The sequence below is a fragment of the Quercus suber genome, unplaced genomic scaffold, assembly GCF_002906115.3.
Source record: "Quercus suber isolate HL8 unplaced genomic scaffold, Cork oak 2.0 scaffold_525, whole genome shotgun sequence".
Taxonomy (NCBI): domain Eukaryota; kingdom Viridiplantae; phylum Streptophyta; class Magnoliopsida; order Fagales; family Fagaceae; genus Quercus; species Quercus suber.
This window is the reverse complement of record NW_027069974.1, coordinates 15,229-43,206: the sequence shown is the minus strand read 5'-3', so window position 1 is coordinate 43,206 and position 27,978 is coordinate 15,229. Positions and strand designations below refer to the sequence as shown.

General features: G+C 35.1%; 5 protein-coding genes across 5 annotated transcripts; all 5 read right to left on the bottom strand.

Moving 5' to 3' along the window:
• Positions 1-5,087, bottom strand: LOC111986591 (rhodanese-like domain-containing protein 4A, chloroplastic). The gene is made up of 2 exons (XM_065763788.1): positions 4,356-5,087; positions 1-386 (listed from the first exon to the last, which is right to left on the bottom strand). Exons 1-2 carry the CDS (start codon positions 4,998-5,000, stop codon positions 189-191), a joined length of 843 nt encoding a protein of 280 aa, XP_065619860.1. The 5' UTR covers positions 5,001-5,087; the 3' UTR covers positions 1-188.
• Positions 5,088-5,373: 286 nt separating this feature from the next.
• On the bottom strand, positions 5,374-11,801 carry LOC111986583 (TPR repeat-containing protein ZIP4). Its single transcript, XM_024018251.2, has 5 exons — positions 10,404-11,801; positions 7,503-7,692; positions 7,347-7,379; positions 6,513-7,133; positions 5,374-6,325 (listed from the first exon to the last, which is right to left on the bottom strand). Exons 1-5 carry the CDS (start codon positions 11,762-11,764, stop codon positions 5,660-5,662), a joined length of 2,871 nt encoding a protein of 956 aa, XP_023874019.2. The 5' UTR covers positions 11,765-11,801; the 3' UTR covers positions 5,374-5,659.
• A 7,538-nt stretch (positions 11,802-19,339) lies between these two features.
• On the bottom strand, positions 19,340-20,243 carry LOC136063420 (G2/mitotic-specific cyclin S13-7-like). The gene is made up of 2 exons (XM_065763787.1): positions 19,515-20,243; positions 19,340-19,396 (listed from the first exon to the last, which is right to left on the bottom strand). The coding sequence occupies exons 1-2, from the start codon at positions 20,241-20,243 to the stop codon at positions 19,340-19,342; spliced, it is 786 nt and encodes a 261-aa protein (XP_065619859.1).
• A 3,417-nt stretch (positions 20,244-23,660) lies between these two features.
• LOC111998353 (G2/mitotic-specific cyclin S13-7) lies at positions 23,661-24,518 on the bottom strand. Its single transcript, XM_024030457.2, has one exon. The coding sequence runs from the start codon at positions 24,516-24,518 to the stop codon at positions 23,661-23,663; it is 858 nt and encodes a 285-aa protein (XP_023886225.2).
• A 619-nt stretch (positions 24,519-25,137) lies between these two features.
• LOC136063419 (cyclin-B1-5-like) lies at positions 25,138-25,991 on the bottom strand. Its single transcript, XM_065763786.1, has 3 exons — positions 25,895-25,991; positions 25,453-25,651; positions 25,138-25,375 (listed from the first exon to the last, which is right to left on the bottom strand). The coding sequence occupies exons 1-3, from the start codon at positions 25,989-25,991 to the stop codon at positions 25,138-25,140; spliced, it is 534 nt and encodes a 177-aa protein (XP_065619858.1).
• Positions 25,992-27,978: the final 1,987 nt, after the last annotated feature.

Below are 27,978 nucleotides of genomic sequence, written 5' to 3'. Positions count from 1 at the left end.
TTTGAAAAATGTCTTGTGCTAAAATTTAGATTCAGCTGCACACCATGGATCGTGGTGGTATTTAGACATGAAAGGTTCAAGCTTGCATTTACAATTATCAATAGCTCTATATTTAACTTATTGTGTTAATATAAAACATATTACACAAACACGCAACCGTGAGAGAAAGTGAAGATGGACATATATTGCTATTGGGATTCTGTTGTCTTGTTCAGATGACCATCATTTATCCATTTTTCTTCTATAGGGATATTAGCAGAAGAGGCAGAACCATTTTCATCTTTGGTTTGCTGAATAACTCCATTCATCCTAAGTTTTTGAGAAGTTTTAACTTTCTTCTTGGGATAGATATGCACCGAAGGAGGCAAAAGAGAATCCTGAATTGCCTACAAAAGCTCAATTCCTAAATAAATTAATAACTTTTTTTTTTTTTTTTGGATAAGAAAATTAATAACTTTACCAAACATCAAAAGTAAATTCTTATAAAAGAAAAGACAAATCAGAGTGAATTGAGCAAAATTTCAATGATATTACCAAAGAAAGTGCCAAAGATGCACTTTTCCGAGAAATTATTAGGCCTACTAGGAGGATTACTGACATAGTCTTCCCTAACCTTCCAACCAATAAAATGCTATTATTTATGTAAATATGACATCACATGGTAATTTTTATCTTTTATTCCTTATGCTAATTAGGAAGCTCACTCAAACATTTGTGTAGATGGCATTGTCTCATTGGTTGGGAGGAACACGTCAACAGTCCTCCTGGTAGATCTAATAATTTCTCCACTTTTCCTAAGATCTAACAAAAGTCAACAAATTTCCTTTTCCTTTGAGAGAAGCGATAAATAGTATTAATAATGGGACTATGAAAAAATATAAAAGACTCACATTAAAGATGGCATTTCTGGGCTCAATTCTTAAATTCCATTACAAAGACAGAGGCATACAAAAGACAATAACAAAACAGAAAAGGAAATAGCATGCTTGATGGACTGGCTAATTATATTTTATCAAGTGATACTGTGATAGATAAAACCTTCATGTGCAAGACACAGAACCTAATCTCGGGGAAAAAAAAAAAAAGATTAAGATGACTTTATTGAGCTCTTTTGTCTTTCAATTCATTGCTAAGGATAGGCCTTACATGGAATTTAACACAACTTTCAGAGTACATCAAGTAATTGGTAAAACCTGTACCTAAATATGTGAAGTATCCTAGAGGAATATGTTTATACATTTGCCTGTATAATGTAAACAAATAATTGTTCTGAATATGCAGTTGTGTGAGAGTGAGGATAAAAGCGTAAAACCAGTCCTGGTTTGTCAATTCTTCAGAGCTCTGTTTTTCAGTGTTTAAGGCTGTATCTAACCACGTAAGTAACTCATTTATAGATACTCCCAACTACTGTAGTAATCATAAAACATTGATCTAGATTCTCTCTTTATAAACCAGTTCTAGTTATAATTTCCCTAAATTTCTTGACCCATGTACATGGCTTACAAGGATTCCTTGAGTTAAGCTGACTTGCACTTCTCCCTTTGATCAACCTGGGTCTTGAAGGATTCATTCAACCAGTTCAAATTATGTACATATTCTTGACAAACAGGAACTTAAAATTCCTCAGCATGACTGCATCAAATATGTTGGGGACACTCTTGCATGCGTGTCCTTAGTGTGTTGGGAGGAAAAGAGTTTTCCTTTGATTTTTGATATGTTTTTAAAGATTTTGATAGTTGTTATTTATAACTTAAAATAAACATATGCCTATAAACAAATAAAATAGGACAAAGTTTAGCTCCAACCACCAATAGGAAGATGACATTTGTCCTTGACATGTGCAATGCACACATTATCTTCCTATTGGTGGTGATGCATGGATGCTAAGATTTTTAGGATTTTATTCTCTTTTTATATTGCATTTAACGTAATAGGTTACAAGTTATTTCCTTTCCTTCTATGATGTAGTTTGGGGTGCATTTAAAGGCCCTAAAATGCAGTATTGTAAGTAGTCAATTGTGGATTTTCTTCACCAAAAAAAATTGTGGATTTTAAAAAATTGGGATGGAGGTTTACTTCCGGTGCTTGGTGCTAATTCCAAGCAAACCTAGGAGCTGACTCTTGGGTTTCTATCATGCTTGCTGCTAATTCCAAGCAACCCTAGGTGCCGATACAAAGGTTTTATCTATTTTTATGTTTTATTCACTTGATGTTGACTTCAAGCAAAACCCTAAGCCTTATCCATTTGTTTTGTTTTTTCTTTTCTTTCCAAATAAAATCCCCATGTAGAGCCTATCATCTTGAATCATCGTGTCCATGCTTCTCAGCTTGTCAACAATTTCTTAAGTTATAGTAGCTTTACAAATCTTGCATATGGTTATTGTAGGGTCTTGAAGTGGCTTTGAAATCCATGCAGAAAAAACATTTCATTAGGAAACTTTTTTTTTTTTTCCTCTTTTGATAGGTAAAAAAAAAATCAAGTTTCCTAATGAAATGTTTTTTCTGCATGGATTGAAATTTTTGAGTTGGAAGTGTTACAACTTACAACTGCAATATAGGTAGACAAAGTGATGATGCATCTATAACATGGTTAGATATGAAGCATCCTCTTTGGAAGCCTAAGGCAAAGTCAAGCAATATACTTGGTGGTTAAGTAGGTCAGGACTTTCATTTAACCTATATGTGAGTTATGTAGTTTATGGGTTCTATGTGTAGGCTTTAGTCCAATTCATTTAGGACCTTGTGTACTAGTCAAAAGGGAATTCTAGTCTTATCATGAGAGTTAAGATCTATAGACTTTATAAGTGTACTTCTGTACTCAAATAATTCAGAGTTGATTAATAGAAAAATTGAGCATATTGGTTTTTGGAAGGCTTGTGTGCCTAGAATGCTTCTTGATCTGCTTTGTTTTCTTTTGTGGATACTATTCAGGGAACGTTCACAGCATTTTTCACAGGACTGTTCACAATCCTTGAGCAACAAGTGATATTTTCTTCTTTGCAACCCCAAATAGAACCTTTTCCCTTCCACTACCAAACCCTAAAATCTCTCATATTTTACCTACCATATAGCTACCTAATTTCTAACTTTTCAAAACCTAGCTCTTTCTTCTAAAATTCTAAACCCTAAATCCACAAATTCTCCAAATCCTAAGCCAACAAGTATGTAGACATATTTCCCTAAATCTATTCTATCTCAACAAGTGTCAAGAGGGTGTCAGCACTCTGCACATCCAAATTCTTCTGTTGCATTGTAGCCCACATGCATATGATGTAGATGAACACAACTAACCTAGAAGTTAAAGTCTCTTCATATATAACCAACCTACCATTACTTAATAATTTTTAGCTAATCAGGACTAAAAGTCATTTATAATTAGGATTAGTTACACAGATCTTGACACAACCAAATGTGGACCATTTACAACAAATGTATGAATGAAAAGAAATTAATATCCATGCTATAGGGGAAAACTAGTTGACATAGAGAGAAAAAGAATGAAAGAGGCTATGTAATCTTTACACCGTAGACATATGCTTTACAGAGCATTTATTTATCAAGAAAGAAAACTGAAATACTAAGACAGAACAATTTTTACAGCTAACTAGTGGTCAACCAACTACAACGTTCTTTTCACAAGTCATGAAAACAGCATAAATTTCAGTAGGAAGAATTCGACTGACAGTTAAATTAGCTACAGAACAACAATAATACCAATAAAGAAAGGAAAAGAAACAGTTGTACTGAACTGAATTAATCTTTAACCTCTACAACAATACTTAGAACAAACAAATTTGGGGAAGATATTCAAGTTTATAACAAATTCAGTTGAGTTAAGGGAAGCAGAAAATAAGCCAAATGAGCAATCTCTGACAAGTTATTTCTCTGCTCTTTATAAATTGCAAGCTTTTTAAGAAGAATGGTGCATTTTCATCTTTTAGAATTGAACAACTAAGCCACAAGAGAGAAGGGGGGAGGCTTTTTTTTTAACAACTCCAAAGCCCATTTTTTGTACTCTATTTCAATGTTTAAAGTTCTATCCTGTAGGGAAAAAATAGCGAATTAATATGACAACATGCACCAGAATTATTTCCTTTTCTTAGTGTAAATTTAATGCACACTTCAAATATACTAAGCAACTACAGCAATAACCAAGACAACAAACAAACAAAAAAGTGAAGAAGTTGAAATAATATAACAAAACTGGCCCAAACCAGTAGTCTTAATCTTTTGGGTTCACCAGTGTATCTATATGTTATATTAAGGCCTCAATTGGGTGTTATCTTCCCAAAAAATCTAATCATCTTGTTTCTCAAAGGATACGAGTTACTTTGAATATAAAATTTTGACACTTACTTGTCCAGAACGCAGATCACAGTACTTGACACATCCCCAAAACTTTGCAAGACCTTCTTCACAAACGCATCTTCATCTCCCTCAGAATACTGAACTTGGACCACACCCTTGTTCAGTATCTTCAAATTTGGAGACCTCAAATACTTCACAGTCTTATTGTCCCTAATATCCAAGAGCTGAGAATTGGGGTCGTCCCTGAGTTTCCTAAATGCATCAATGGCAGAAATGAACCTGTATTTTCTTAAGAAAAACTCGTCAGTTAGAGGTATGACAATCAGCCAAATAAAAGTACACCCAGCAACAAAAAATGGGTTCCTGTTAAAAAAATCATCAATCGCAAGTAACACTGACTCCAGATTAATTTTGTCAGAGACAACAGGTTCAGAAGCAAAACAAGGAAGAGGAGTAAGGAGGTTGATTAGAGTGAGAGAGAGTTGGGTTTTTGTTAGATTTTGAAACAGGGGAGCCAAATGAGAGGTTTGGAGAAGCAGAGGATGGTTTTGGAGAGGGGTTTTGTTGGTGGGGAAATGGGGTTTATGAGAAGCTAAAAAATGGCAAGTGGAAATGGGCTTAGAGCTGCATGGTTTCTGGGTTTTGAGTGGACAAGATGAGACGACCATGGAAAGAGACTCCATGAGGAACATTTGGACAGAAAGAGAGAGGATAAAGGCAAGGGTGGCAGTTTATCAGTTTATGTGATTGGCTTCTCTCGTTTTCCGTTGGGTCTTCTCTTTTCTTTTTCTTTTTTTTTTTTACTTTTCTCTTATTTTATTTTTTTCAACTTGCTATTTGTCCTTACGACTTACATATTCCTTTATTTTAAAAATCCACTAATACTCGGATTTAAAATTTTAAATCCACAAACTTTTGACCTGAAGAAAATAAATAAAAATTCCCAAGAATGAAAGTAAAAATAGATTTCTTTTTCAGAAATTGAGAGAAGCGTGGTAAATAGAAATTTAAGTAAACATCCTATAGACTGTTACTTTTATTTAAAAGCTGCCTTGCTACTCCAAATTTTCCTAATGAGAAATTGTTTTGGTATTTCTACTAAAGAAAAGGTGAATATAGAATAAAAGACCAATGATAATCATATTAAGGGTCCGAAATTCTATTTCACCATTGTTCTTCACATGCAATTTCTAGTCACAAATAAAAGAGCCGATGCACAAAGTGGAAAGGCCAATCGTACTAGCCTAAAAAGACCTAAATTGAATTATATGGAGTAAATTTTATATGCACCTAAAAGTTCATCTGTACAAGGAAGATGTATCATTAATTTCCTGTACAACAGATGTATACATCATTCCACTAGCTGAGGCCTGTTTTCACCATTATTCTGCACATTACATTTCTTTTGAAAGCAATCAACAAAATCTTCCATGCATGCCTTGTAAGTCTCCATTCCTGGAATGCGCTTAGCAAGCTCCATACCAATATTCATCCATTTCTTGGCCATTTCAATCTGCCCCAATCGCACAGGCAGTGCTGCCCGATTCCATGCTGTCATGGCAAGCCATTTTCCCTCTTCAGTAGGATACTCTCCTTCCTTCAACCCCACCATTATTTGGTAAGCTTGCTTGTACATGCCATACACAGCATCATCATCAGTATCACCCTTATGAATACTTGCTACTGCAATAAGCTTCCGCAGAATAAGAGCCACATTTTCGAAATCTGGAGATGGAGAAGAAAGGAGTGATGAGAGGCACTCATTTAAAGCAAAGGTAGCTACTTCATGATTGGACTGTGGAGCCTGCAAGGCAGTAAGGCCTATCTGTAGGAGGTGCTTGGAATTGCAAGCTTTTGAACTGGCAAAACTTTTCACCAGGAGTTGCTGTGATGCTAAATCATTTAGCCTTCCTTTTATATCATAGGCACTGAAGGTGTATATGAAGAAGAGATCAGGCTCAATGGTGGTAAATTGATCATCATTTAGTCGGGTCCCAGTTGAGATTGACTTCAGTATCTGCTTCCATGAAAGAATGCCATTAAGAGGGAGTTAGGGAATATTAGAGCATAAATTGTAGGCCTGTATCATTCCAAGTGGATTATGATGGATACAATTTATTATTAATATTATATATCAACACTGAGAGCAAGATTTCGAGACATCAAGTGCTTAATGAGTCAAACAAATAACTAATAATCCATACCTTCCCTGCTTTATCTAGCAGTTTTACAGCTTCATTCACTTCACTTTCTGACAATGCAGCCTTCCTTTGTTTCTCTGAAGCTATCATGGAAGATACGGTCAGTATTAACGATTTGCAAACCATAACATTGTTTTCTTCTGCTTGCCCATCAACCGGAACACAGCATATTTCTGAAGCTAATCTAAAAAATTCAGCACATAGTTCGTAGTTACCCTCCTTTCCAATTCTTGTCCCTAAGTTCCACGAAGTTACAGCAAACCAATTCCGTTCACGTCTTCCAATCTCCCCTTTTCCAAAGAAGAGATCTGAACCAAGTTCAGATGCTCGATTATGAGCACGTTTTATAAATTTCACAACTTCCAGCTCATTGCCAGGTTGTTGAGTAAGGATTGTAACCAAGGTACGTAGCACTACAATTTCTGTTGTAGGCATTGATTTTCCAGGGGTATAGAAGTTTAGTAGATTCGATAGAGCTGCCACAGCAACAGGAAGAGCACGGCAAGCAACAGCTTCATGAGCTGAGAGGGAGATAAAGTCTGTTGTAAAATCGAGGCAGGTTGTCATTGCTTGGATTTGACTAATAGCACCATCATGGTCGCTCCTTTGCAGGTAAATCTTGAACTACATTAAACAAAATATCAAGTTTGCACATATGTTATTAGATAATCTTGGGAGATCAGGGAAGGGTGTGTTTGTTATCAAGCACTGAAGCTAACAGTGGCAGTATTTTGCTGGTCCAACATATGACAACAACTTGTCTGTGCTTGTATGAACACATGCTAGTGTGTGTGTGTGTGTGTGCGTGTGAGAGAGAGAGAGAGAGAGAGAGAGCACCTTAAGGAAAGCACAGGCTATGTTGGGCTCCAGCTACAGACATAGAAAAGCATTAAAATTTAAAATATTAGTCACATTTATACAGTTCTAAGCGTTTAAATATCTTAACTATCTTGGGAGGCCAGAATACCAACTTATAGTTATTATTTAAAATACCTTTTCAGCCTCATTGATATACTCTAGAGCTCGATCAAGCTGAGATAGACCAAGGTGACAGAGACACAAAACTCTAAAGCCCTTAGCTCGGAGAATTTTACTCTCAATATCATATGGAATATAAAGCATTGATTTTTCAAACATCTCTGCACTTGTCCCATAATCTTTTGATCGAAAGAAGTCAGCAGCGCTGTAACAAAGACAGAAAACGGCTGAAATAAATGCACTTGGATTGAAGAGGAGTGCTTTCAATTAATATCATATTTTCTTATGAGGCAGAGGGCATCACTGTGTTGTTTCAAATGCAACATGTGATAAATTACCATGGGCCCAACACATGAGAATTTTAACATTTTAAGTGGGAGGTAGAGTGGAAACAAGGTTCAAACCCAAGACCACCAACCCAAATACTATGATAAATTACTAATGTCCTTAAGCTGTTAGGAATTAGTGAATTTAGTCATTTAACCAATATTCTAACAAGATCATGTGTCAGCAGCCTCATTGCCACAAGATCATTACATAACTACTAGCTGCTAGCATGTCATAAAAATGGCTTCAATGACTTCATAGAAATATTCAGGATACAAAGTTGAAGCTAGAAAAATGTCACATGTATTACATCCAAGCAATGGAAGTAAATATGCGTAAGATTCGTTTTCGGGTTACACCAACACACACACGCACAAAGGACTAGACTCCAATGAGCAATGAAAGTCCCACTTTAAAACTCCTATAGAATACCCTTTTTTATATAGAAAAACTCAAAAAATCCTATGGAATACCTAGGAATTCAAGAAAAGGCACCAATCAAGGAGGTGAAAAAGGTCCAATAAATCTCTTGTTGAGTGACCTATCTCCATAGACCATATCTCCTCAACAAAATCATCCTCTTAAGGTCCTCACACCTGGATCCCTCAGAGGTGCCTTGATACCAATGTTTTTTTCAAACTTAACTTATTACTCTACCATTTGAGAATGAAAAGAGAAATAAGCAGATCCAATGTGGTTTAATATTCACCCTAGTTGCGGAGAAACCTCGCTTTTTTGTGTTATAAATGCAATTTACCATGGAGAGAGAGACTGGCAGGAATGGGTTTTGTTGATGATCAGTTCTTAGAAAGGTAAGAATTCCCCAAAGTTAGTGGTTAAGATCATGTTTGCTGCTGTTCTTTACTGCATTTGCAGGGAGCACAATGTTCAAATCTTTCAACATTAGTGGAAACATGTTTATGTGGTTCAGCAGGAAGTTGAGTATGCTGAAGAGAGTGGAGAAGAATCAACAGAATTGCTGGTTTCAGAGGTCAACTGTCTGAGTTCATCTTCTCAAGAACAATGTAGTTTAGTAAATCAGTTTAAAGTCGTATTGGAAAGCTGTGATTAGAATGTTCTTCCTTGTCACAGGTTGGTGTCAATGCTAGTGTTCTTTTACTGCCCAGGCCTGGTTATAGTTTTTTGCTGGGGTATGATATGCCCTTACGCTTTTGTACTAATTTTCTGTGTGTAATACAAATTCACTTAAAAAATAATATATATATATATATATATAATTAAAAAGAAAACCTTCATTCACAGAGTAATTAGAGCTGTTCAGAGAGAAGAAATGAGCAGCAATAATCCCTAATATCATATAATTAAAAGGAAAACCTTCATTCACGGAGTAATTAGAGCTGTTCAGAGAGAAGAAATGAGCAGCAATAATCCCTAATATCATATAATTAAAAGGAAAACCTTCATTCACGGAGTAATTAGAGCTGTTCAGAGAGAAGAAATGAGCAGCAATAATCCCTAATATCATATAATTAAAAGGAAAACCTTCATTCACGGAGTAATTAGAGCTGTTCAGAGAGAAGAAATGAGCAGCAATAATCCCTAATATCATATAATTAAAAGGAAAACCTTCATTCATGAGTAATTAGAGCTGTTCAGAGAGAAGAAATGAGCAGCAATAATCCCTAATATCATATAATTAAAAGGAAAACCTTCATTCACGGAGTAATTAGAGCTGTTCAGAGAGAAGAAATGAGCAGCAATAATCCCTAATATCATATAATTAAAAGGAAAACCTTCATTCACGGAGTAATTAGAGCTGTTCAGAGAGAAGAAATGAGCAGCAATAATCCCTAATATTCTACACCAGAAGATTATTAAATTACCTAGCAATGACCAAATGAAGATCCAAACAGACTAACTCTATCCACCAAAGTTTGGAAGAGTTCTCAAACATATAGAACACTACCCATATGATGCATGCAATGGTCAAAGCTGACAGACATGTAGAACAGTACCCCAGGAATTCATTTTATTTTAGGAGACTCTTTTAAGGGCTACTAATCATCTGATCCTGGTCCAAACTTACTCAAGAATAGAAAAAGAGTTGCAGAGGGAACAAATAGGAACAAAAGGACTAAGATATTTTAAGTTCCAAGTATTTTGGCTCATTTAGATGTCAAACACAACAATCAGAATGAAAAATGCTTTGATATGGCCTCCATTTCATAAATCAGAGCCCTTGTAGTTGTAGAATCAATCCAAGTAATAATGTTATGCTTTGTACTAACATTTTGTAGCAAACCATTACTCCATCACATCAACAAATACTAATGAATTAACTTCTATAGTCAAAAAGTAGTTCCACATGTTAGCAGTAATTAGAAATCTGATTCAGGGGGAGACGTTTTTTTCATGCAGTAAAGGAGACAAGAAATCAAAAGAAGCCAATAAAATCCCAACATAAAGTTTGATCCTCGATGGGGGGAATTAGTACTGGTTGTGATAAACCAGTCCCACATTCCAAATTTCAAATATACATGGATTTTGTTACGAGAATCCAAATGCTAATAATAAATTACTAAATACAGCTTTAAACATAAAAGATTTGAAGTTGAGTTCAGTGATTACCAATTCCAAAGCACAGCGTGCATTGCCATCCTCTCCTTAGCTACCGCCTCGCCAGCAAATAGCGCCACAACTCTGTCATCCGAAACCAGCTCTGCCACCACTTTAGCCCTCACTTTAGACCCCTCACTCTCAACACCATCCCCAACCACCCTGTGAGCCACTCTAACCGCCGCCCCCGCGCTGACGTGGCATCGCCCCATTAGCCCCAAGAACAGCCCCTTGGCCGTCTCGGCCCCGGCTGACCCTCCCGCCGCATCGAAATAGGCTTCCACCGCGGACAACCAAACGCCCTCCGGAATTCCAGTATTTACCACCATGCCCCTGAGCTCCTTCTCTGCTTCACCGAACCTTCTTAACCCTAACCAGGCCTTCACCGCCATTACTGGCAGACTCGGATGCTGGTTTTTCTCGTCATCACTCTGTCTCAGAACCCTAACGCACTTGATCACGCTCTCGTACTCTTCTTTCTGTAAATGGACGGCTGAGATGAACCGCAGCGTTTTCCATCTCAATTCTCTCAGATTTCCGTCTCCGACTTTCTCGCACAGATCCAACGCCTCCTTCATCAATTTGAGAGCTTCAGAGAGAGATTCAGTCTCATTCTTCTTCGATAGAAGAGATTTTCCGAATGCTAAGTACTGGTTAGCGAGCGAGCCGTAGTGATCGGAGCAGAGAAGCAAGGTCTTAGACCGGCTAAGCAAAGCGACGGCGAGGTTTCGGTCGGAGAGTTCCCAGGCGGTACGAGATCTCGCGAGATTGACATCGAGAAGAAGTTTCGTTGCATCGTCGGCGGAGACGGTGGCGGTGGCGTTGGAGTTAGAGAGAAGATCGGTGGCTTTCTCGAAGCAAGAGGAAGCGAGGTCGAAGCGGCGAAGGTCATGCCAGATGAGGCCGGTTTTGTAGTAGAAGGAAGCGGACTTGATGGACGGAGATGGAACGCCGGAGACGTTTCCGGCGAGGGAGAGGATATCGGCTGCGATGTGGCGGAGCTTGGCGAGGTCGAGAGACAAAGCAGCAGCAGCAGAAGAAGAAGAAGAAGAAGAAGAAGAGGAGGAGCGGAGTTTGGGATTGAGGTTGGAGAGGTCGACGCAGGAGTTCCAGAGACGGTAACTGAGTTTCCATAGATGGAGGTTGAACTCGGAGGAGAAGGGACCGAGTTGACTCAGCTGAGTGAGGGATTGACGGAGATTGGAGGAGATGGTGTTGGTGTTGGTGTTGGTGTTAGTGTTAGTGTTGTTGAGAGTGGAAGAGAAATGCTCTAAGTGTTTGATTGAAGATTCGATTTGAGAGAGAAGGAATTGGGAATCTTGTTGGTGTTGAGTTGAAGGTGATGGTGATGATGATATCTCTGCTATTCTCATTTTTTGCCTTTGGCGCCAATTCACACACTTTGCCTTTGTCTATTTCAAAAATTTGAATGAATGCGTCCTATAAATATATATATATTTAGGCCGAAGTACCTAGTTAGTTTTTTACCCCAAATCTTATCAAAATTTTGTATAATATTTTCAAGTAAAATATTTTCAAATGTGTTTTGTGTAATATGTAAAAAAATTTAAGTTTAAGGGTATGTTTGGTACGGGCTAAAAAAGGCAACTAATTTTTATTTAATTTATTTTTGCTACTATTTATGAGTCTTATTGCACATTTTTTTTAACTATTCATGAATACTACTTTACTATTTCAATTACTTTTTAACTTTATTTACGGTAATTTTAGTAAAAAGTTTTCAATTTTAAAATCTAAATTTGCATTAACTATCATTTGTATTTAGATAGTTTGGGTCATGTTCTAGAACATTGTGACTTGTGGTCTTTCTATAGTGAGATAATTACTAAGGTGAAGGTGAAGCTAAAATTTAGTTGGCTTTAATGAGTTTAGTAACCTCAGGTTTATGGTAGTAATTAGTAAATAACTATATGAGTTAATTTAATTGTTTAATCCAAATATTAATGATGCATTTTATGAATGTTTTCATTTAAGTTTTTAATAGTAAAAAAAATATATATAAATGATATCATTTACTAACTAAAAAACGTACAAAATGACATGATTGGTTAGTTTCACATCAAAAATATAATAAACAAATTCCTAATGATTTTTAGTAATATTTTAATTAGTACAGATTTTACTCCATAAAAGTCTTGATATCTAAAAGCTATATAATAGAATTGATTGTTGCTAAATGCTATACTATAGTTAGTACAAATCTATACAATATCTAAAAGCTATATCACATTATTGATTATTGCTATACTCTTTTTGAGTCACATTAGCATAGCATTTCGGTCCAATTCGATCAACTCTAGTCTATTTCAGTCCACTCGATCCATTTCGGTCCCATTCGGTCCACTCCACTTCACTTTTATTCAATCCATTTCAATTTATCTCAGTCCATTTGGTCCTCCAAGCCTAGTCTATCCCATGTATTTGAACCCTCCAAACTCCTACTACCAATGGACTTCTCGAAATCTTGTCTTCTTTAGCTTTCCAGATCTCGCAATTCAACCCGATTGCATCAGCCAATGAATGGCTCCTTCCAATACTTCCCAACAACACCAAAAACACACTTGACACTCAAAATGAGTGTGGTAAGTGTTTAAGCTAATAACCTCTCAATGATCTAGAGACTGAGAGGTAGGAGTTGAGGAAAACCACAAGGAAATGTGTAGATGAGTGTGAGTATAACAATTTCTAACTTTCAAGTATATTTACTAGGGTTTTCTCTCTGAAAAGCACTCCTTACATTTCGTGGGTAATAATGGTATATATAATGTGGGTAAAGATTTTGGTAAAGCAACACAACTTTTTGCCAAACAAAAACTTTCACGAGTACTTCGCTGGTTGGCCCTTCTCGCAAAACGTTTGCGAAATTGATAGGCTAGCACGACTCTTCATCTTCCAGTCATATGCTCCACACGTGGCCTTTTCCTAGGTTGCTTCTCGCGAGCTAGTCGAGAAATCCACTAATTCATCATTTGAAGCTTGATTCTTCACTGATCTTTCACACTTATCCCTTACAAATAAATCCACATACAAATAGGGAAAATGATTGAAGAAATTACAATCAAATTTAGTATGGAAATAAAGCCAACATAATATAGTTGAAAATCATAACTTTACATATTTTGTTCTCAAAAATGAAACTAAATACTCAGTCATTAGCATAAATTATTAATATCCCGTAAGAACCTATCTTTTGACAAAATTTAATTTGACTTGGAACAGAGTAACCAATGCACTCTTTGGTTGTTAAGGAGACCAATGAAGAGGGGACGTTTTCTTTTATTTTGATGTTATTCTAATTCATATCAAGCTAAACTGAACTCAGAAAGCTAAATTTTATTGCCAGGCTCATATCAAATCATGGTTTTTGTTTTCACGAAGGGCCTAGAAAATAAATTCCATTTTAGAAATTTCTCTACCCATATTTTCTCAGTAGCCATCCAAGTTTTTAAGGTCCACATATTGTACATATAATAATATATGACAAACAATAAAGTTCACATTGAGTTGAGTCGCCAATAAGGGCAAAGACAAGAAACCTATTAGATTCAAACGAAAAAGATGATGATAAGAAAGTGAGTACCTTCAATCTTCAGAAGGGGTTTCTTCCACGACTACAATGACCACCACCATTTGCATTCCTTCTTTTGTGTGTGTATTTTTTTTTACTCCGGTTAAATTAATGTTTGTTTAGACATTAATTGTGAGGTCCCAAATAATATTATCACATATATTATCAATTTAAAATAGTAATCAGCCAATCACACATAAGAATACAAATATTTACATGGAAAACATTTTCTCCTTGAAAGGAAAAATTATAGGATAAACTCCAAATCAATTCATTATTATCAAATCTAAATGCTTTAGCGTATGTTTCACGACTAAAGAAAATCACCTTATTTTATTTACTCTCATACGCGCAAATTATTTGTCTCAAATCCAACAATACATTGCTCTCTCCTCTCTATTTTCTTCTTCACGCACGACTCTCTCTCTTGGATGTCTTCTTTTTCTGGCACACCTTATGCAACAAACATTTTTTGCTTCTGTAAGCAAGCCAACCTCCTCTTATAGTCTTATCCTTAATCTTGTTCGAATTTGGATTCTTTGCCGGTCGCATTAAGTCTCCCATTTGAAATAAGATTCTTGTACATCATAAACTAATTAAATGAGCACTGATAGGTATGGGCTGGACTTTGGTGCCCACATGCACTGAACATTACTCCTTTATCTTTTAAAATTACGTGGTACTTCCATAGTCATGGATTCAAAATGGACCCTCTAAAAAGAAAGAAGAATGATAAAGTGGGCTGGCAAAAAACGCAACTTTTTTATAAAGGGATCATTTCCGATCTGTCTCTCTTTATTAGTCTCCAGCACTCTGGTTCTGCTTTGCATGCTAGAGAGTGGGAAGAGATAGAGATATGGAGGAGATTAAACATTTTGATCACGAGCATCCATTATCGCAGAGGAAGGGACCTGATTGGTTGCATTGCACTGCATGCTTGTTCAACTTAATGATGATCAGACCTTGTACATTCGAAGCGAGGGATGTAGTTACGCCCTGCACCTATCATGTGCAATGCTTTCAGCTTCACAAGAGCTGCAAAGCACCACACACACTTACCATACATCGACAGCTACGTGACGATATAAATTAATCCTATGTGTGATGCTTGTAGAGAAGAATATTGTGATTTTACAAATTACAAGGCTCATTTTCCGCTGTGACGAGTGCAATTTCCAACTTGATATGGACTGCGCTTTAATGAGTCAGGTTAAGTTAAATGAAGAAGAAGAAGTTCATACACATCCTAACCACCAGCATCCATTGCTACTCCTTGAGAACATGCCCGGAAGGCTAATTTTTTATTGCCCCGTATGTGGAGACTACTTCTTGAATCGAGATACAGCCAATGGTTGCATCCCATGTCTCTTCTTTATCCATAAATCATGTTTTGAGAGGAAGTTGCCACTAGAGATCCAACATTTCTATCAACCCCATCTTCTATCCATCTGCACTAATGAATCAGATCAAGGTATTACTTGCAATGCTTGTTGTGAACATCTCAGCAAGCCTCCTAAGTTTTGGTACTATAGCTGTAAACAGTGCTATTGTGTGATGGATATTGATTGCGCTCTATTACCCACCACCACTATCAATGAAGAACAGATTCACTACTTCCTCCAGGGACATCCATTGATACTTGGTAAGAACAAGCAGCTGCTGGATGATGAAGAAGAAGTAAATAATTGTAGTGTTTGTGGGAAAGGCTGCAGTACAGGTCCTACTTATGTTTGTGGAAGAGCTTCCTCAACATACTGTTAAGGACATTTACTTTCACAGATCATCCATATCACCCTCTCACCCTGCTCAAGCACAGTGATATTAGTGAGTCCTTTTCTTAGTTTGATAAATTATTCATGAATAATGAAAGCTTTTGCAATGCCTGTCGCAAGTTAATCCTTCCTTTCACTTGTGGACAACAAAATAGTCAAAGCATCGCCCACATTTGTTAGGACAAATGTGATTTCCTCTTGCACGCTGAAGGCAGCACTTTAATGTTGCCTGCCATAACATACGAAGGTAATGGTCACCTTCTACAATTCAGGGACCACAATATAGAGAAAAATAAACTTGATTGCAGTGTTTGCCTATACAATATTTGTGAATCATATTCTTTCACTTGTCTCTATTGTGATATTAATCTCCATCTTACCTGTGGTCCACTACCATATACTATCAAAATTAAATGTCATCTACATCCCCTCGTCCTTGCAAATTCTCCACTTCAAGAGGAAGAGGAAGAGGAAGATGGAGAGGAAGACAAGGCATACAAATTGTACTATGATGCTTGGGAGGAAAGAAAGAGACCCATTGTTATCCATCTATCACTGTGCAGAATGTCATTATGTTGCTGAACTTAAGTGCGTCATCTCTCGGGTAACATAATATATGGAATCTTATTATTATTTTTGAATATCAAAATTTAAAACCATAACCTACTAGCTACTGGCGAAGTTCTTTTTTATTTCAGAATTGAAATCACCCTGAGACTTGAGTTGCATTCTAACTTATTATCCCATTACTCTTTATGACTAACAAAAAAAAAACAATAATAATTATAATAAGTTTTGACTTATGACAGGGAAGAAAATTCCGGATAGCATGTTAAAACATAAATTGTAGTAATGTTAAGTTTTGCAATCATATCAATGATAACTTTTGCACAGCATTGGATAAACACGGTTCGTTAATGTCGTGTGTGTTTGTACAAAATATGGTGGAAACCGGTAACTTACAGAAAATATGGCGTAGTGTAGAATGTGTCATCAAGGCAGAACTTCAAAAACTACTTAATTTCAAAGTTACTCATGGCTTATTGAAGGTAGGTTCAAACCTAAAAGAGATTTATTTGCAAGCCATTTCTTTAAAATCTTATTCAACTATCTAATTACTAAAGTCAAAAAATCATTAATAATGGCTCTGTTATTATTTTTATTAGTCATAGATCCACAAAAAGCACAGGAAAATTTCAACCAATTTGCGAAGTCAAGACATGGCCCAAAAAAAAGGGCCATGAAGTTAAATGATTTTTTTAATAACAAAATATATGAAGATTTTATCCTTATATAATCCGTAATCTGTTAATCTAGAGACTTTTCTATTATGCAGCAGCATATACTATGTGTACATGTATCTTTTATTAAAATTATCTTGAGAACAGTAGAGAACTAAAATCTCTGCTAAACAATATGATATATTTAAATAAGGCTCAAAACATAGGTACAAAGCAACAATCAATAGAACATTTGAATTGTAATTGCTTTTGATGTTCCTTGTTTGAGATCCTTGGTTTGGGGGCAGGGGGTGTTTCAATAGTTTGGCATTCTTCCTCTGTTGAACATTATACTATTGGTTTGTACTCTTGACTCAATCTCTAGTTGGTTCCTAGGTAATATCATCGCTAAAGGGAGAGTATGGAGACGTAGAATTGAGGAGTACCCTTGGACATTATGGTAAGTTGATTTGTAAAAACACAGCAAAGAATATGGTGCCAAAAAAAAAAAAAAGAACAAGTCAAGAAAGCTTTGACTTTATTTGATATTTTGGAATCATGGAGTAAAGATGATATTGAGCAATTGAGTAGTGTTTTGAGGGCTCAAGAAAGGAAACAAGTTATTGATAAAGAGGATGACCATGATGAAGAAGACAGTGTCCATGAAGCTTTCCTATTATCTGGCAAGGCTTATACACGATTTGTGAAGATTCTTGATCGTGGTGTAAAGATACCTGAACCATTTAATAGTGTACAGGAGATTATCGAGGTTAGCTCTAAGTGGGCTCCTAAAGAAAAGGTTGCCAGTGTTGTAGATTACATGGTTCCTTTGAGGTTGGCCCCTATCCTTAAGCAGTTGCTTTCCAAGCACGGGGATATATATTAGTGTCACATCTATGTTTAGGCCAATGGTGAAAATGTATTTATTTTACATGTTATGTGAGTGTGTATATAGCATGATAAACACCATGGTTGTGGATATAACAAAAGATTTGCTTCTCAATTGGTGGACAAGCTTGAAGATCTTACCATTCACAAAATTTAAAATCCAATTTGTTTTCAACCATTTGAAGAGACTTGCGCATGCTTACTACGGTCTTCATGTTAAAAAGAAAGCAGACAATGCCCTTGATGAACTTGATAAAATTTTCAAGCACTTAAAGGTAAACACAAGTGTATAGTAGCTGCAAAATCCAGCTTAATTAAGGAATGCTTGAGAGAGGCTTCGATAATAAAGCATGGAAAGTAGGTAACTTTTTGCTTTATAGGTGAGGTTTTTGGCACTAAGGGAAGGAGAAAGGAGATGTTTAACTAGTGATCACTGTTTCATGAGATGTGGTTCAAAATTGATTGTGCAACATTTGGGTTAGGGGAATGAAATACTAGATTACTAAATATGCCTTGTATTAGTCTGCCTCATTTATGTGTCGTGGTATTCTTGTAAAGGAAATGTGACGGTCAAAATATATCAAATCATTGCTTATCCTTATGCTATTTTAGATCCAAACAAGTCTTTGGTCAATAAAAACCCATGCACACATCTTTATTGAGGCATTTTGGTTCCTTGTTCTTTCCATTCTTAGAATATTCTGTTGCCAACATATAAAGTAGTTTATCAACCCGAATTATAATGTACTAACCTATCCAAAAACAAAGGGAGAAGAAGAAAATTTATACTTCACATAACATTACTCTCATGTTTGTGAGATAGATTATTTTTAAAAAAATCAAGCTTCTTTGGTCAAATTTGTGTTTCATTTCAGGGGAAAAACATTCTAGACCTCTAGCTATATATGAACTTGAGTCATATTCATCTGAAAAGTTTGTTCAAGAGAATCTGTTGACTGATATTGAGATAGAAAAATCAAAGTTATTATCAAGCTCCATTATAATAACTAGAAGTCATAAGGTTTCTGGTAACAAAGTTGGGCAGCTGGTAGAGTCATTGCTCAATTTGTGGTCTCACACTGAAAATCTAGGTGCACATGATGTTCATTGTCCTCTCAGCCACTCGCTGGACTTGAAATCCAAGTCCTTGAAATCAAAGATGCGGAGCAAGGATGATTCAAGCTATATAAGTTCAAACCAAGGTCAACAATTGACTGGGGAACAATCAACTAATGAGAACGCCCAAATTTCAGGAGAGCCTACAAATGTTCCTGCCCTGCAATTGGTAAGAAAGCTTGGATATGCTTTTGCATGACATTTACATTTTGAGAAATTGAATCACTTTTTTTGGGGATTTGGACATAACAATGAAATAAAATCATTTGTTTTTTCCCCTTCTAAAAATGTGAATGAAATTGGTCCATATTATCACTCATAGTGTGTTCAAGGTGACATTATGTTATCAAAAAAATGATATTATCACCATTTTGTGATATAAATGGATCCAAAGTACCGATTGAAACCACTAAAATAATACTGGATTTTATTAATAAATAAATAAGCACTAAAATTTACAAGAAACAAAAAAAAGAAAAAAGAAAAAAAACTGAAAACAGAAAACAGAAAACATAGAAACCATATTTTTGGAATGCACCAGCAAAACTTCAAAAGAATACTTTTTAGAAACCGTTCTCATTAGTTTCCCATTAGGTGCCATATTCGCCAGCCGTTGAAGCATTTTAGCACAGAAGATGACTTCTTTTTTCGAATGAGATTGATTGGCGTTAAGAAATCTCCTCTTGGAACCATGGCTTTTCTTTAGCACGCACATCGCAGCATAAATTGCAGAGACAGCAAGTGTGGATGGAGAGTAACTGATAGTAGCATGGTAATCGTTAAGGGCCACTTCACCAAAAAAGAAAGCCATATTCTTGAATTCTCGATCAAAATACCCACAAGAATCTAGAATTTCAACCAAGAAGGAATGGATGGTTGGAACTAATAACTTCCACCCCAATTTTTGAAGAATATTTTTTTCCATAGCAATAATCTGTTGTTGACTGTAATTACTACCGACCCCATTCTCCATTAAGGTAAGTGCAGAAGGAAACCGTCTCTCCTCAAACTTAGTGGCAATGACTAATGCAACAATAGCCACCATTTTCAAGTCATGTTTAGACAACACAAGCTCAACGGAGAGGAAACGATCGAAAATATTGACGGCGAGAAACAGAGTCGGTTGCGTAAGATGGAGAGAAAAATGGAGGGACGTCAACCAATCAACCATAGAGTCTCTTAGGTACTCTGTAACGTGAGGTTGGAAATTCAAGAAGTTAGTGTTGAGTTGATTCTGCTTCTCGATGCGTTTGTAAAAGGCGTACATATTTTGACGCTGTTCTTGTTCTAGTTGGGTTAGGTCAATTATATCAAACCGTGTCTCTCAATAACCCAGGTTCGACTGAAACTCTCTCAACTTAAACTAAATCCCTTGGCCCAGATCTGTTAAATTGGGCCCATGTCTAACTAAGCCATCTTTGAGCCCAACTGAAACAAAAATATCCAAAATGAAAACCCTACTACGTTAAATAATAAAGAACGACGTCGTCTCTTTCTCGGATTGTTGATAGTTGAGTCGGTGAACGAGTTTCATTAGGAATTCCGAATACCAAAAGGAAACAATTGTTGGGTATTTATAAGTTTACATTGCATTGAATAAATTTTACATTTTTTTTAAAAAATTGCTTGAGATTACAGAGCAGATTTACGCTTCTTCTTCCTTCAAAACCCACTCTGATCTGTGTATTTCAACTTCAACAACTACAACCCATGACTATTTTTGCTGATCTCCTGGGCTGTTTCAAGAAGAAGAAGGTGCAACATCATACCCACAATAACGCACCNTTTTAAAAGACTAATTGTTCTTTTTAGTAATTTAAATTAGACTAATTAATACAGTTTTGTTTCTATTTTTTTTTATACCCCACATAATACATTACTCAAGCACAACATTCATTGCTCTTATATTTTTTTTTTTTAAAGCTGTCAAAAAAAAAAACCAACATTCTTTGCTCAACATCTCTCTGCAGCAGCTCTGTTTCTCAGGGACTCGCAGACAGCATCTTGTTATGGAAACAGAGGAAACAAATCAGCTCAATACTACGAATACAAGAGGAAACAGCAACCAACACCACAACTCAAATTCTCAATAGATAAAGTTAAAGGTAAAAGTATATAAATAAATAAAGAAAAATTAGCTGAAATAATATAGTAAGACTGATAAATAATACCAAAAAATACAATAAAGTTATAAATAATAGTAAAAATAAACTAAATTTTAAAATAAGTTAATTTTTTAATTTAGAGCGACACGCACTCTTACTCTCCGAATTTACACGGACACAACCTCGTCATGCTATTGCTACACAGAAAGACAAAACACATACCCAATCAAACCCGAGAACAAACCCACCAAATGCTCACCCTGGCCCACCTCCCATAAAATAGAGTTGGGTTAGGTCGATTATATCCAAACCGTGTCTCTCAATAACCCAGGTTCGACGTCTAATATTAATTACTAAAAAGAACAATTAGTCTTTTAAAAGTTTATTTGGTAAAGATGTATAATATATTATTAAAATGGTTAGTTTTATACGCCAATAAAAATAATGAAATAATTGTTAATATATTTAATTATATATATATATATATATACATAATCTCGTAATAGTATATTAGATTAATTAATACCGAAATATATCGTTATCTTGACGAAAAGAGCTTTTGATACAAAATTGAATTGCATTTGTTTCTTGGATTTTGCATTCATGTATTGATTGGCTAAAAATAAAAACATGGTTCCTAATTTAGAATTCAAGTGATAAAAGAGAAAAATAAGTAAAAGGAGGGTAGAGAAGGGAAAGCTCATTGAGAAATCCTCTTGTCCTTTTATCGTTGAGTTTCTTGCCCTTCTTGCTTTTCCTTTTGATATAGTTGTCACTTTTCTCTCTCTTGCTACAATTATCATCCTCACTCACTCCCCAGACCTCATCACAATACCACATCCCTTGCCTTTGGATTCATACCAAGGCGGATGTTGTTATAGTTTGTAACATTCTTTGCGGTCCCTTAGTTAGATTAGTGCTCTTTTGGCAGGCAACAATATTACAAGCATAATCATTCTTACATCTAACTTCACAACTTACTAACTTATGCAATTATGGGTAATCGACAAAGAGTGATGGGTTGCATAAGTCAGTAGTGGACAGAAAATATCAATTACTCACAATCGCACAAGTCAACAAATTATAAAATTAAGTATGTGATTATTTCAATTTGAGTATTGATTGACCACATCATCACTGAACTCCTCCTAAAAGTAAACAATTTAGGGAGAAAAACCAAAAGTTGAATGCATTTTTATTCCAAACTTCTTTTTCTTTTTCTTTTTTCTTTTTTTTTGGTGATATACGAAATCTTATGCCAAACTCTAAAATGCACTTTCATCAAGGTGACTTATTTTTATTGAAATTAGTCCATCTTATCACTCAAAGTGTGCTCAAGGTGACATTATGTTATAAGAAAAAAAATGATATTATCACCTCTTTGGTGATATCATTGTATCCAATTACATATTGAAACCACTGAAATAATACTAGATTCTATTAATTAAAAAAAAAAAAAAAAATATAATATATTATTAAAATGGTTAGTTTTATACGCCAATAAAAATAATGAAATAATTGTTAATATATTTAATTATATATATATATATATATACACATAATCTCATAATAGTATATTAGATTAATTAATACCGAAATATATCGTTATCTTGACGAAAAGAGCTTTTGATACAAAACTGAATTGCATTTGTCTCTTGGATTTTGCATTCATGTATTGATTGGCTAAAAATAAAAGCATGGTTCCCAATTTAGAATTCAAGTGATAAAAGAGAAAAATAAGTAAAAGGAGGGTAGAGAAGGGAAAGCTCATTGAGAAATCCTCTAGTCCTTTTATCGTTGAGTTTCTTGCCCTTCTTGCTTTTCCTTTTGATATGGTTGTTACTTTTCTCTCTCTTGCTACAATTATCACCCTCACTCACTCCCCAGACCTCATCACAATATCATATCCCTTGCCTTTGGATTCATATCAAGGTGGATGTTGTTATAGTTTGTAACATTCTTTGCGGTACCTTAGTTAGACTAGTGCTCTTTTGGCAGGTAACAATTTTACAAGCATAATCATTCTTACATCTAACTTCACAACTTACTAACTTGTGCGATTATGAGTAATCGACAGAAAGTGATGGGTTGCATAAGTCAGTAGTGGACAGAAAATATCGATTACTCACAATCGCACAAGTCAATAAATTATAAAATTAAGTATGCGATTATTTCAATTTGAGTATTGATTGTCTACATTATCACTGAACCCCTCCTAAAAGTAAACAATTAAGGGAGAAAAACCAAAAGTTGAATGTATTTTTATTTCAAACTTCTTTTTCATTTTTTTTTTTTTGGATGATATACGAAATCTTATGCCAAACTCTAAAATGCACTTTCATCAAGGTGACTTATTTTTATTGAAATTAGTCCATCTTATCACTCAAAGTGTGCTCAAGGTGACATTATGTTATAATAAAAAAAAATGATATTATCACCTCTTTGGTGATATCATTGTATCCAAATTACATATTGAAACCACTGAAATAATACTAGATTCTATTAATTAAAAAAAAAAAAAAAAAAAGCACTAAAATTTACAAGAAACAAAAAAACAGAAAACATAGAAACTAGTGTCACTACTTTTTGGAATGTAATATCAAAATTTGATCAGAATACTTCTCAGCAAGGGTTCTCATCAGTTTCCCAGTGGGTGCCATACTCGCCAACCGTTGAAGCATTCCAGCACAGAAGGTGACTTCTCCTTTAGAATGAGGTTGATTGGTGTTAAGAAATATCTGCTTGGAACCGTGGCTTTTCTTTAGCACGCACATTGCAGCATAAATGGCAGAGACAGCAAGTGTGGATGGCAAGTAACTGATAGTAGCATGGTAATTGTTAAGTGCCACTTCACCAAAAAGGAATGCCATATCCTTGAACTCTTGATCAAAGTACCCACAAGAATCGAAAATTTCAACCAAAAAGGAATGGATAGTAGGAACCAATAACTTCCACCCCAATTTTTGAAGAATGTTTTTTTCGATGGCATCAATCTGCTGTTGACTGTAATAAGTACTTCCATAACCATCCTCATCCTCCTCCATTAAAGTAAGAGCAGAAGGAGACCAGTTCTCCTCAAATTTACAGGCAATGACTAATGCAACAGTAGCCACCTGTTTCAAGTCATGTTCAGACGACACAACCTCAACAGATAGGAAACGATCGACAATATTGACAGCGAGAAACAGAGTCGGTTGCAAAAGATCAAGAGAAAAATGAAGGGACGTCAACCAATCAACCAGAGAGTTTCTTACGTACACAGAAACTTGGGGTTGGAAACTCAAGAAGTCAGTGCTGAGTTGATTCTGGGTCTCAATGCGTTTGTAAAATGCGTACATACTTTCTTCTTGTTCTTGATCTAGTGCTACGTTGTTGTTGTGGGCATGATGGTGCACCTTGTTCTTGAAACAACGCAAGAGCTTAGCAAGAATAGCCATGAATGAGGAACACAGATCAGAGAGAGTAAAAAAGGGTTTTGAAGGAAGAAGAAGAAGTAGCGTAAATCAGATGAGTGAGAGAGACGCTGTGGAAACTGGAATTTCAATATATAAAAACAAAATGTAGTCTTTATGCAAAGCATTGCAATCTTACAAATACCCAACAATTATTGTTTCCTTTTGCTATTCGGAATTCAGAAATCCTAATCAAACTCGGATTGTGATCACCGCCTCAACGGCTGCTTTTTAGTGCAACGCAAGAAAGATGAGGAGGTGAACAAAATCCGAGTGTGATTAGGAATTCCGAATTCCTACTCTTAAGCGGTGAGCAATGGAACCTTTTGTTGCTCTCTGTTTCTCGTTTTATCCCAAAAGAAAGGTTTTTTTTTTTCTTATTTTTAAACAGTCTCAGGTTTTATCTCAAAACGAAAAGGTTTTTTTTTTTGACATTATGTTATAAGAAAAAAAAATGATATTATCACCTCTTTGGTGATATCATTGTATCCAAATTACATATTGAAACCACTGAAATAATACTAGATTCTATTAATTAAAAAAAAAAAAAAAGCACTAAAATTTACAAGAAACAAAAAAACAGAAAACATAGAAACTAGTGTCACTACTTTTTGGAATGTAATATCAAAATTTGATCAGAATACTTCTCAGCAAGGGTTCTCATCAGTTTCCCAGTGGGTGCCATACTCGCCAACCGTTGAAGCATTCCAGCACAGAAGGTGACTTCTCCTTTAGAATGAGATTGATTGGTGTTAAGAAATATCTGCTTGGAACCGTGGCTTTTCTTTAGCACGCACATTGCAGCATAAATGGCAGAGACAGCAAGTGTGGATGGCAAGTAACTGATAGTAGCATGGTAATTGTTAAGTGCCACTTCACCAAAAAGAATGCCATATCCTTGAACTCTTGATCAAAGTACCCACAAGAATCGAAAATTTCAACCAAAAAGGAATGGATAGTAGGAACCAATAACTTCCACCCCAATTTTTGAAGAATGTTTTTTTCGATGGCATCAATCTGCTGTTGACTGTAATAAGTACTTCCATAACCATCCTCATCCTCCTCCATTAAAGTAAGAGCAGAAGGAGACCAGTTCTCCTCAAATTTACAGGCAATGACTAATGCAACAATAGCCACCTGTTTCAAGTCATGTTCAGACGACACAACCTCAACAGAAGGAAACGATCGACAATATTGACAGCGAGAAACAGAGTCGGTTGCAAAAGATCAAGAGAAAAATGAAGGGACGTCAACCAATCAACCAGAGAGTTTCTTACTACACAGAAACTTGAGGTTGGAAACTCAAGAAGTCAGTGCTGAGTTGATCTGGGTCTCAATGCGTTTGTAAAAGGCGTACATACTTTCTTCTTGTTCTTGATCTAGTGCTACGTTGTTGTTGTGGGCATGATGGTGCACCTTGTTCTTGAAACAACGCAAGAGCTTAGCAAGAATAGCCATGAATGAGGAACACAGATCAGAGAGAGTAAAAAAGGGTTTTGAAGGAAGAAGAAGAAGTAGCGTAAATCAGATGGTGAGAGAGACGCTGTGGAAACTGGAATTTCAATATATAAAAACAAAATGTAGTCTTTATGCAAAGCATTGCAATCTTAAAATACCCAACAATTATTGTTTCCTTTTGCTATTCGGAATTCAGAAATCCTAATCAAACTCGGATTGTGATCACCCCTCAACGGCTCTTTTTAGTAAACGCAAGAAAAGATGAGGGGTGAACAAAATCCGAGTGTGATTAGGAATTCCGAATTCCTACTCTTAGCGGTGAAATGAACCTTTTGTTGCTCTCTGTTTCGTTTTATCCCAAAAGAAAGGTTTTTTTTTTTTCTTTTTTTAAACGTCTCGGTTTTATCTCAAAACGAAAAGGTTTAATAACAACAGAGCAAAACGATGTTCTTTATCCATTAATTAGTACAGCTTTTTAAATTAATAATAATAATAATAGAATCTTCTAGACTCCTTTCCTCGTGGCCCTTTTATCGTTAGAATTCTGAATATTTTTTTCTTAAGGGAAAAATTTGAATTTATTGAGGTGTGATTTTTTTTTAACAGGTTACATAAGAAGTAGTTTTCCAACAAAAAAAAAAAAAAAATATATATATATATATATATAGAAATAAGTAAGTAATTAATTGTTTAGTTGATATGGTTTGGCTTCCCTTCAATTCTTTAAACACATGATACTAAAACGTGTAAGTATCATTATGTGTTGTGTTCTGGTACATAAGGCAAAAGTCTCACCTGACAGAAAATTAGTATAAAAGAAAAAGTGAAAAGCTTTGACTATCAAAACACATAATTTATATTTTTTTTAACAAAAGATAAATTATTTAGATAAATGCCAAAATTTTAACTAGTCATTTATTTGAGGATAAAGTTATCAATGTACCTTTAAAAAAAATTATAGAATCCACACTAAAAATATATATAAATATNAAAAAAAAAAAAAAAAAAAAAAAAAAAAAAAAAAAAAAAAAACAACAGAGCAAACGACGTCGTTCTTTATCCATTAATTAGTACAGCTCTTTTAAATTAAAAAATAATAATAATAATAAGAATCTTCTAGACTCCTTTCCTCGTCGGCCCTTTTATCGTTAGAATTCTGAATTTTTATTTCTTTTTTTAGGGAAAAAATTATGAATTTATTAGAAGTGTGATTTTTTTTTAACAGGTTACATAAGAAGGTATTCCAACCAAAAAAAAAATATATATATATATATATATATAGAAATAAGTAATTAATTAATTGTTTAGTTGATATGGTTTTGCTTCCCTTCAATTCTTTAAACACATGATACTAAAACGTGTAAGTATCATTATGTGTTGCGTTCTGGTACATAAGGCAAAAGTCTCACCTGACAGAAAATTAGTATAAAAGAAAAAGTGGAAAAGCTTTGACTATCAAAACACATAATTTATATTTTTTTAACAAAAGATAAATTATTTAGATAAATGCCAAAAATTTTAACTAGTCATTTATTTGAGGATCAAGTTATCAATGTACCTAATAGTTTAAACTTTTGGGACAATCGGTAATTTAACATGGTATCAGAGTAGAAGACTTATGGTAATTTAACTTTTGTTGCTCTCTATTTCTAGTTTTATCCCAAAAGAAAGGTTTTTTTTTTTTTTCTTATTTTTAAACGGTCTCTCGTTTTATCTCAAAACGAAAAGGTTTTTTATTTTTTATTTTTTATTCAAACAACAGAGCAAACGACGTTGTTTTTTATCCAATAATTAGTACAGCTTTTTATTATTATTTTTTTTTAATAAAAAATCAGAATCTTCTAGACTCCTTTCCTCCCCAGCCCTTTTATCGTTAGAATTTTGAATTTTTTTTTTTTTAGGGAAAAATTCTGAATTTATTAGAGGTGTGATTTTTTTTAACAATTTACATAAGAAGGTACAGCTTTTTCCAACCAAAGGAGAAAAA

What these genes read in the sequence shown, in the direction of transcription:
- LOC136063420 (XM_065763787.1), bottom strand. Translation starts at nt 20,243, where the DNA reads ATGTACGCCTTTTACAAACGCATCGAGAAGCAGAATCAACTCAACACT. An exon ending in ATTCTTTTGAAGTTTTGCTG is followed by an intron (nt 19,397 to 19,514) that starts GTGCATTCCAAA and finishes AATAAAATCCAG; the next exon opens with TATTATTTTAGTGGTTTCAA.
- LOC111998353 (XM_024030457.2), bottom strand. Translation starts at nt 24,518, where the DNA reads ATGGCTATTCTTGCTAAGCTCTTGCGTTGTTTCAAGAACAAGGTGCAC.
- LOC111986583 (XM_024018251.2), bottom strand. Translation starts at nt 11,764, where the DNA reads ATGAGAATAGCAGAGATATCATCATCACCATCACCTTCAACTCAACAC. An exon ending in ATATCAATGAGGCTGAAAAG is followed by an intron (nt 7,380 to 7,502) that starts GTATTTTAAATA and finishes CTATGTCTGTAG; the next exon opens with CTGGAGCCCAACATAGCCTG. An exon ending in TGCTAGATAAAGCAGGGAAG is followed by an intron (nt 6,326 to 6,512) that starts GTATGGATTATT and finishes TCATGGAAGCAG; the next exon opens with ATACTGAAGTCAATCTCAAC.
- LOC136063419 (XM_065763786.1), bottom strand. Translation starts at nt 25,991, where the DNA reads ATGGCTATTCTTGCTAAGCTCTTGCGTTGTTTCAAGAACAAGGTGCAC. An exon ending in AGATCAAGAACAAGAAGAAA is followed by an intron (nt 25,652 to 25,894) that starts GTATGTACGCCT and finishes TTGTTGCATTAG; the next exon opens with TCATTGCCTGTAAATTTGAG. An exon ending in GAAATTTTCGATTCTTGTGG is followed by an intron (nt 25,376 to 25,452) that starts GTACTTTGATCA and finishes TGCTACTATCAG; the next exon opens with TTACTTGCCATCCACACTTG.
- LOC111986591 (XM_065763788.1), bottom strand. Translation starts at nt 5,000, where the DNA reads ATGTTCCTCATGGAGTCTCTTTCCATGGTCGTCTCATCTTGTCCACTC. An exon ending in TGATCTGCGTTCTGGACAAG is followed by an intron (nt 387 to 4,355) that starts TAAGTGTCAAAA and finishes GAGCTTTTGTAG; the next exon opens with GCAATTCAGGATTCTCTTTT.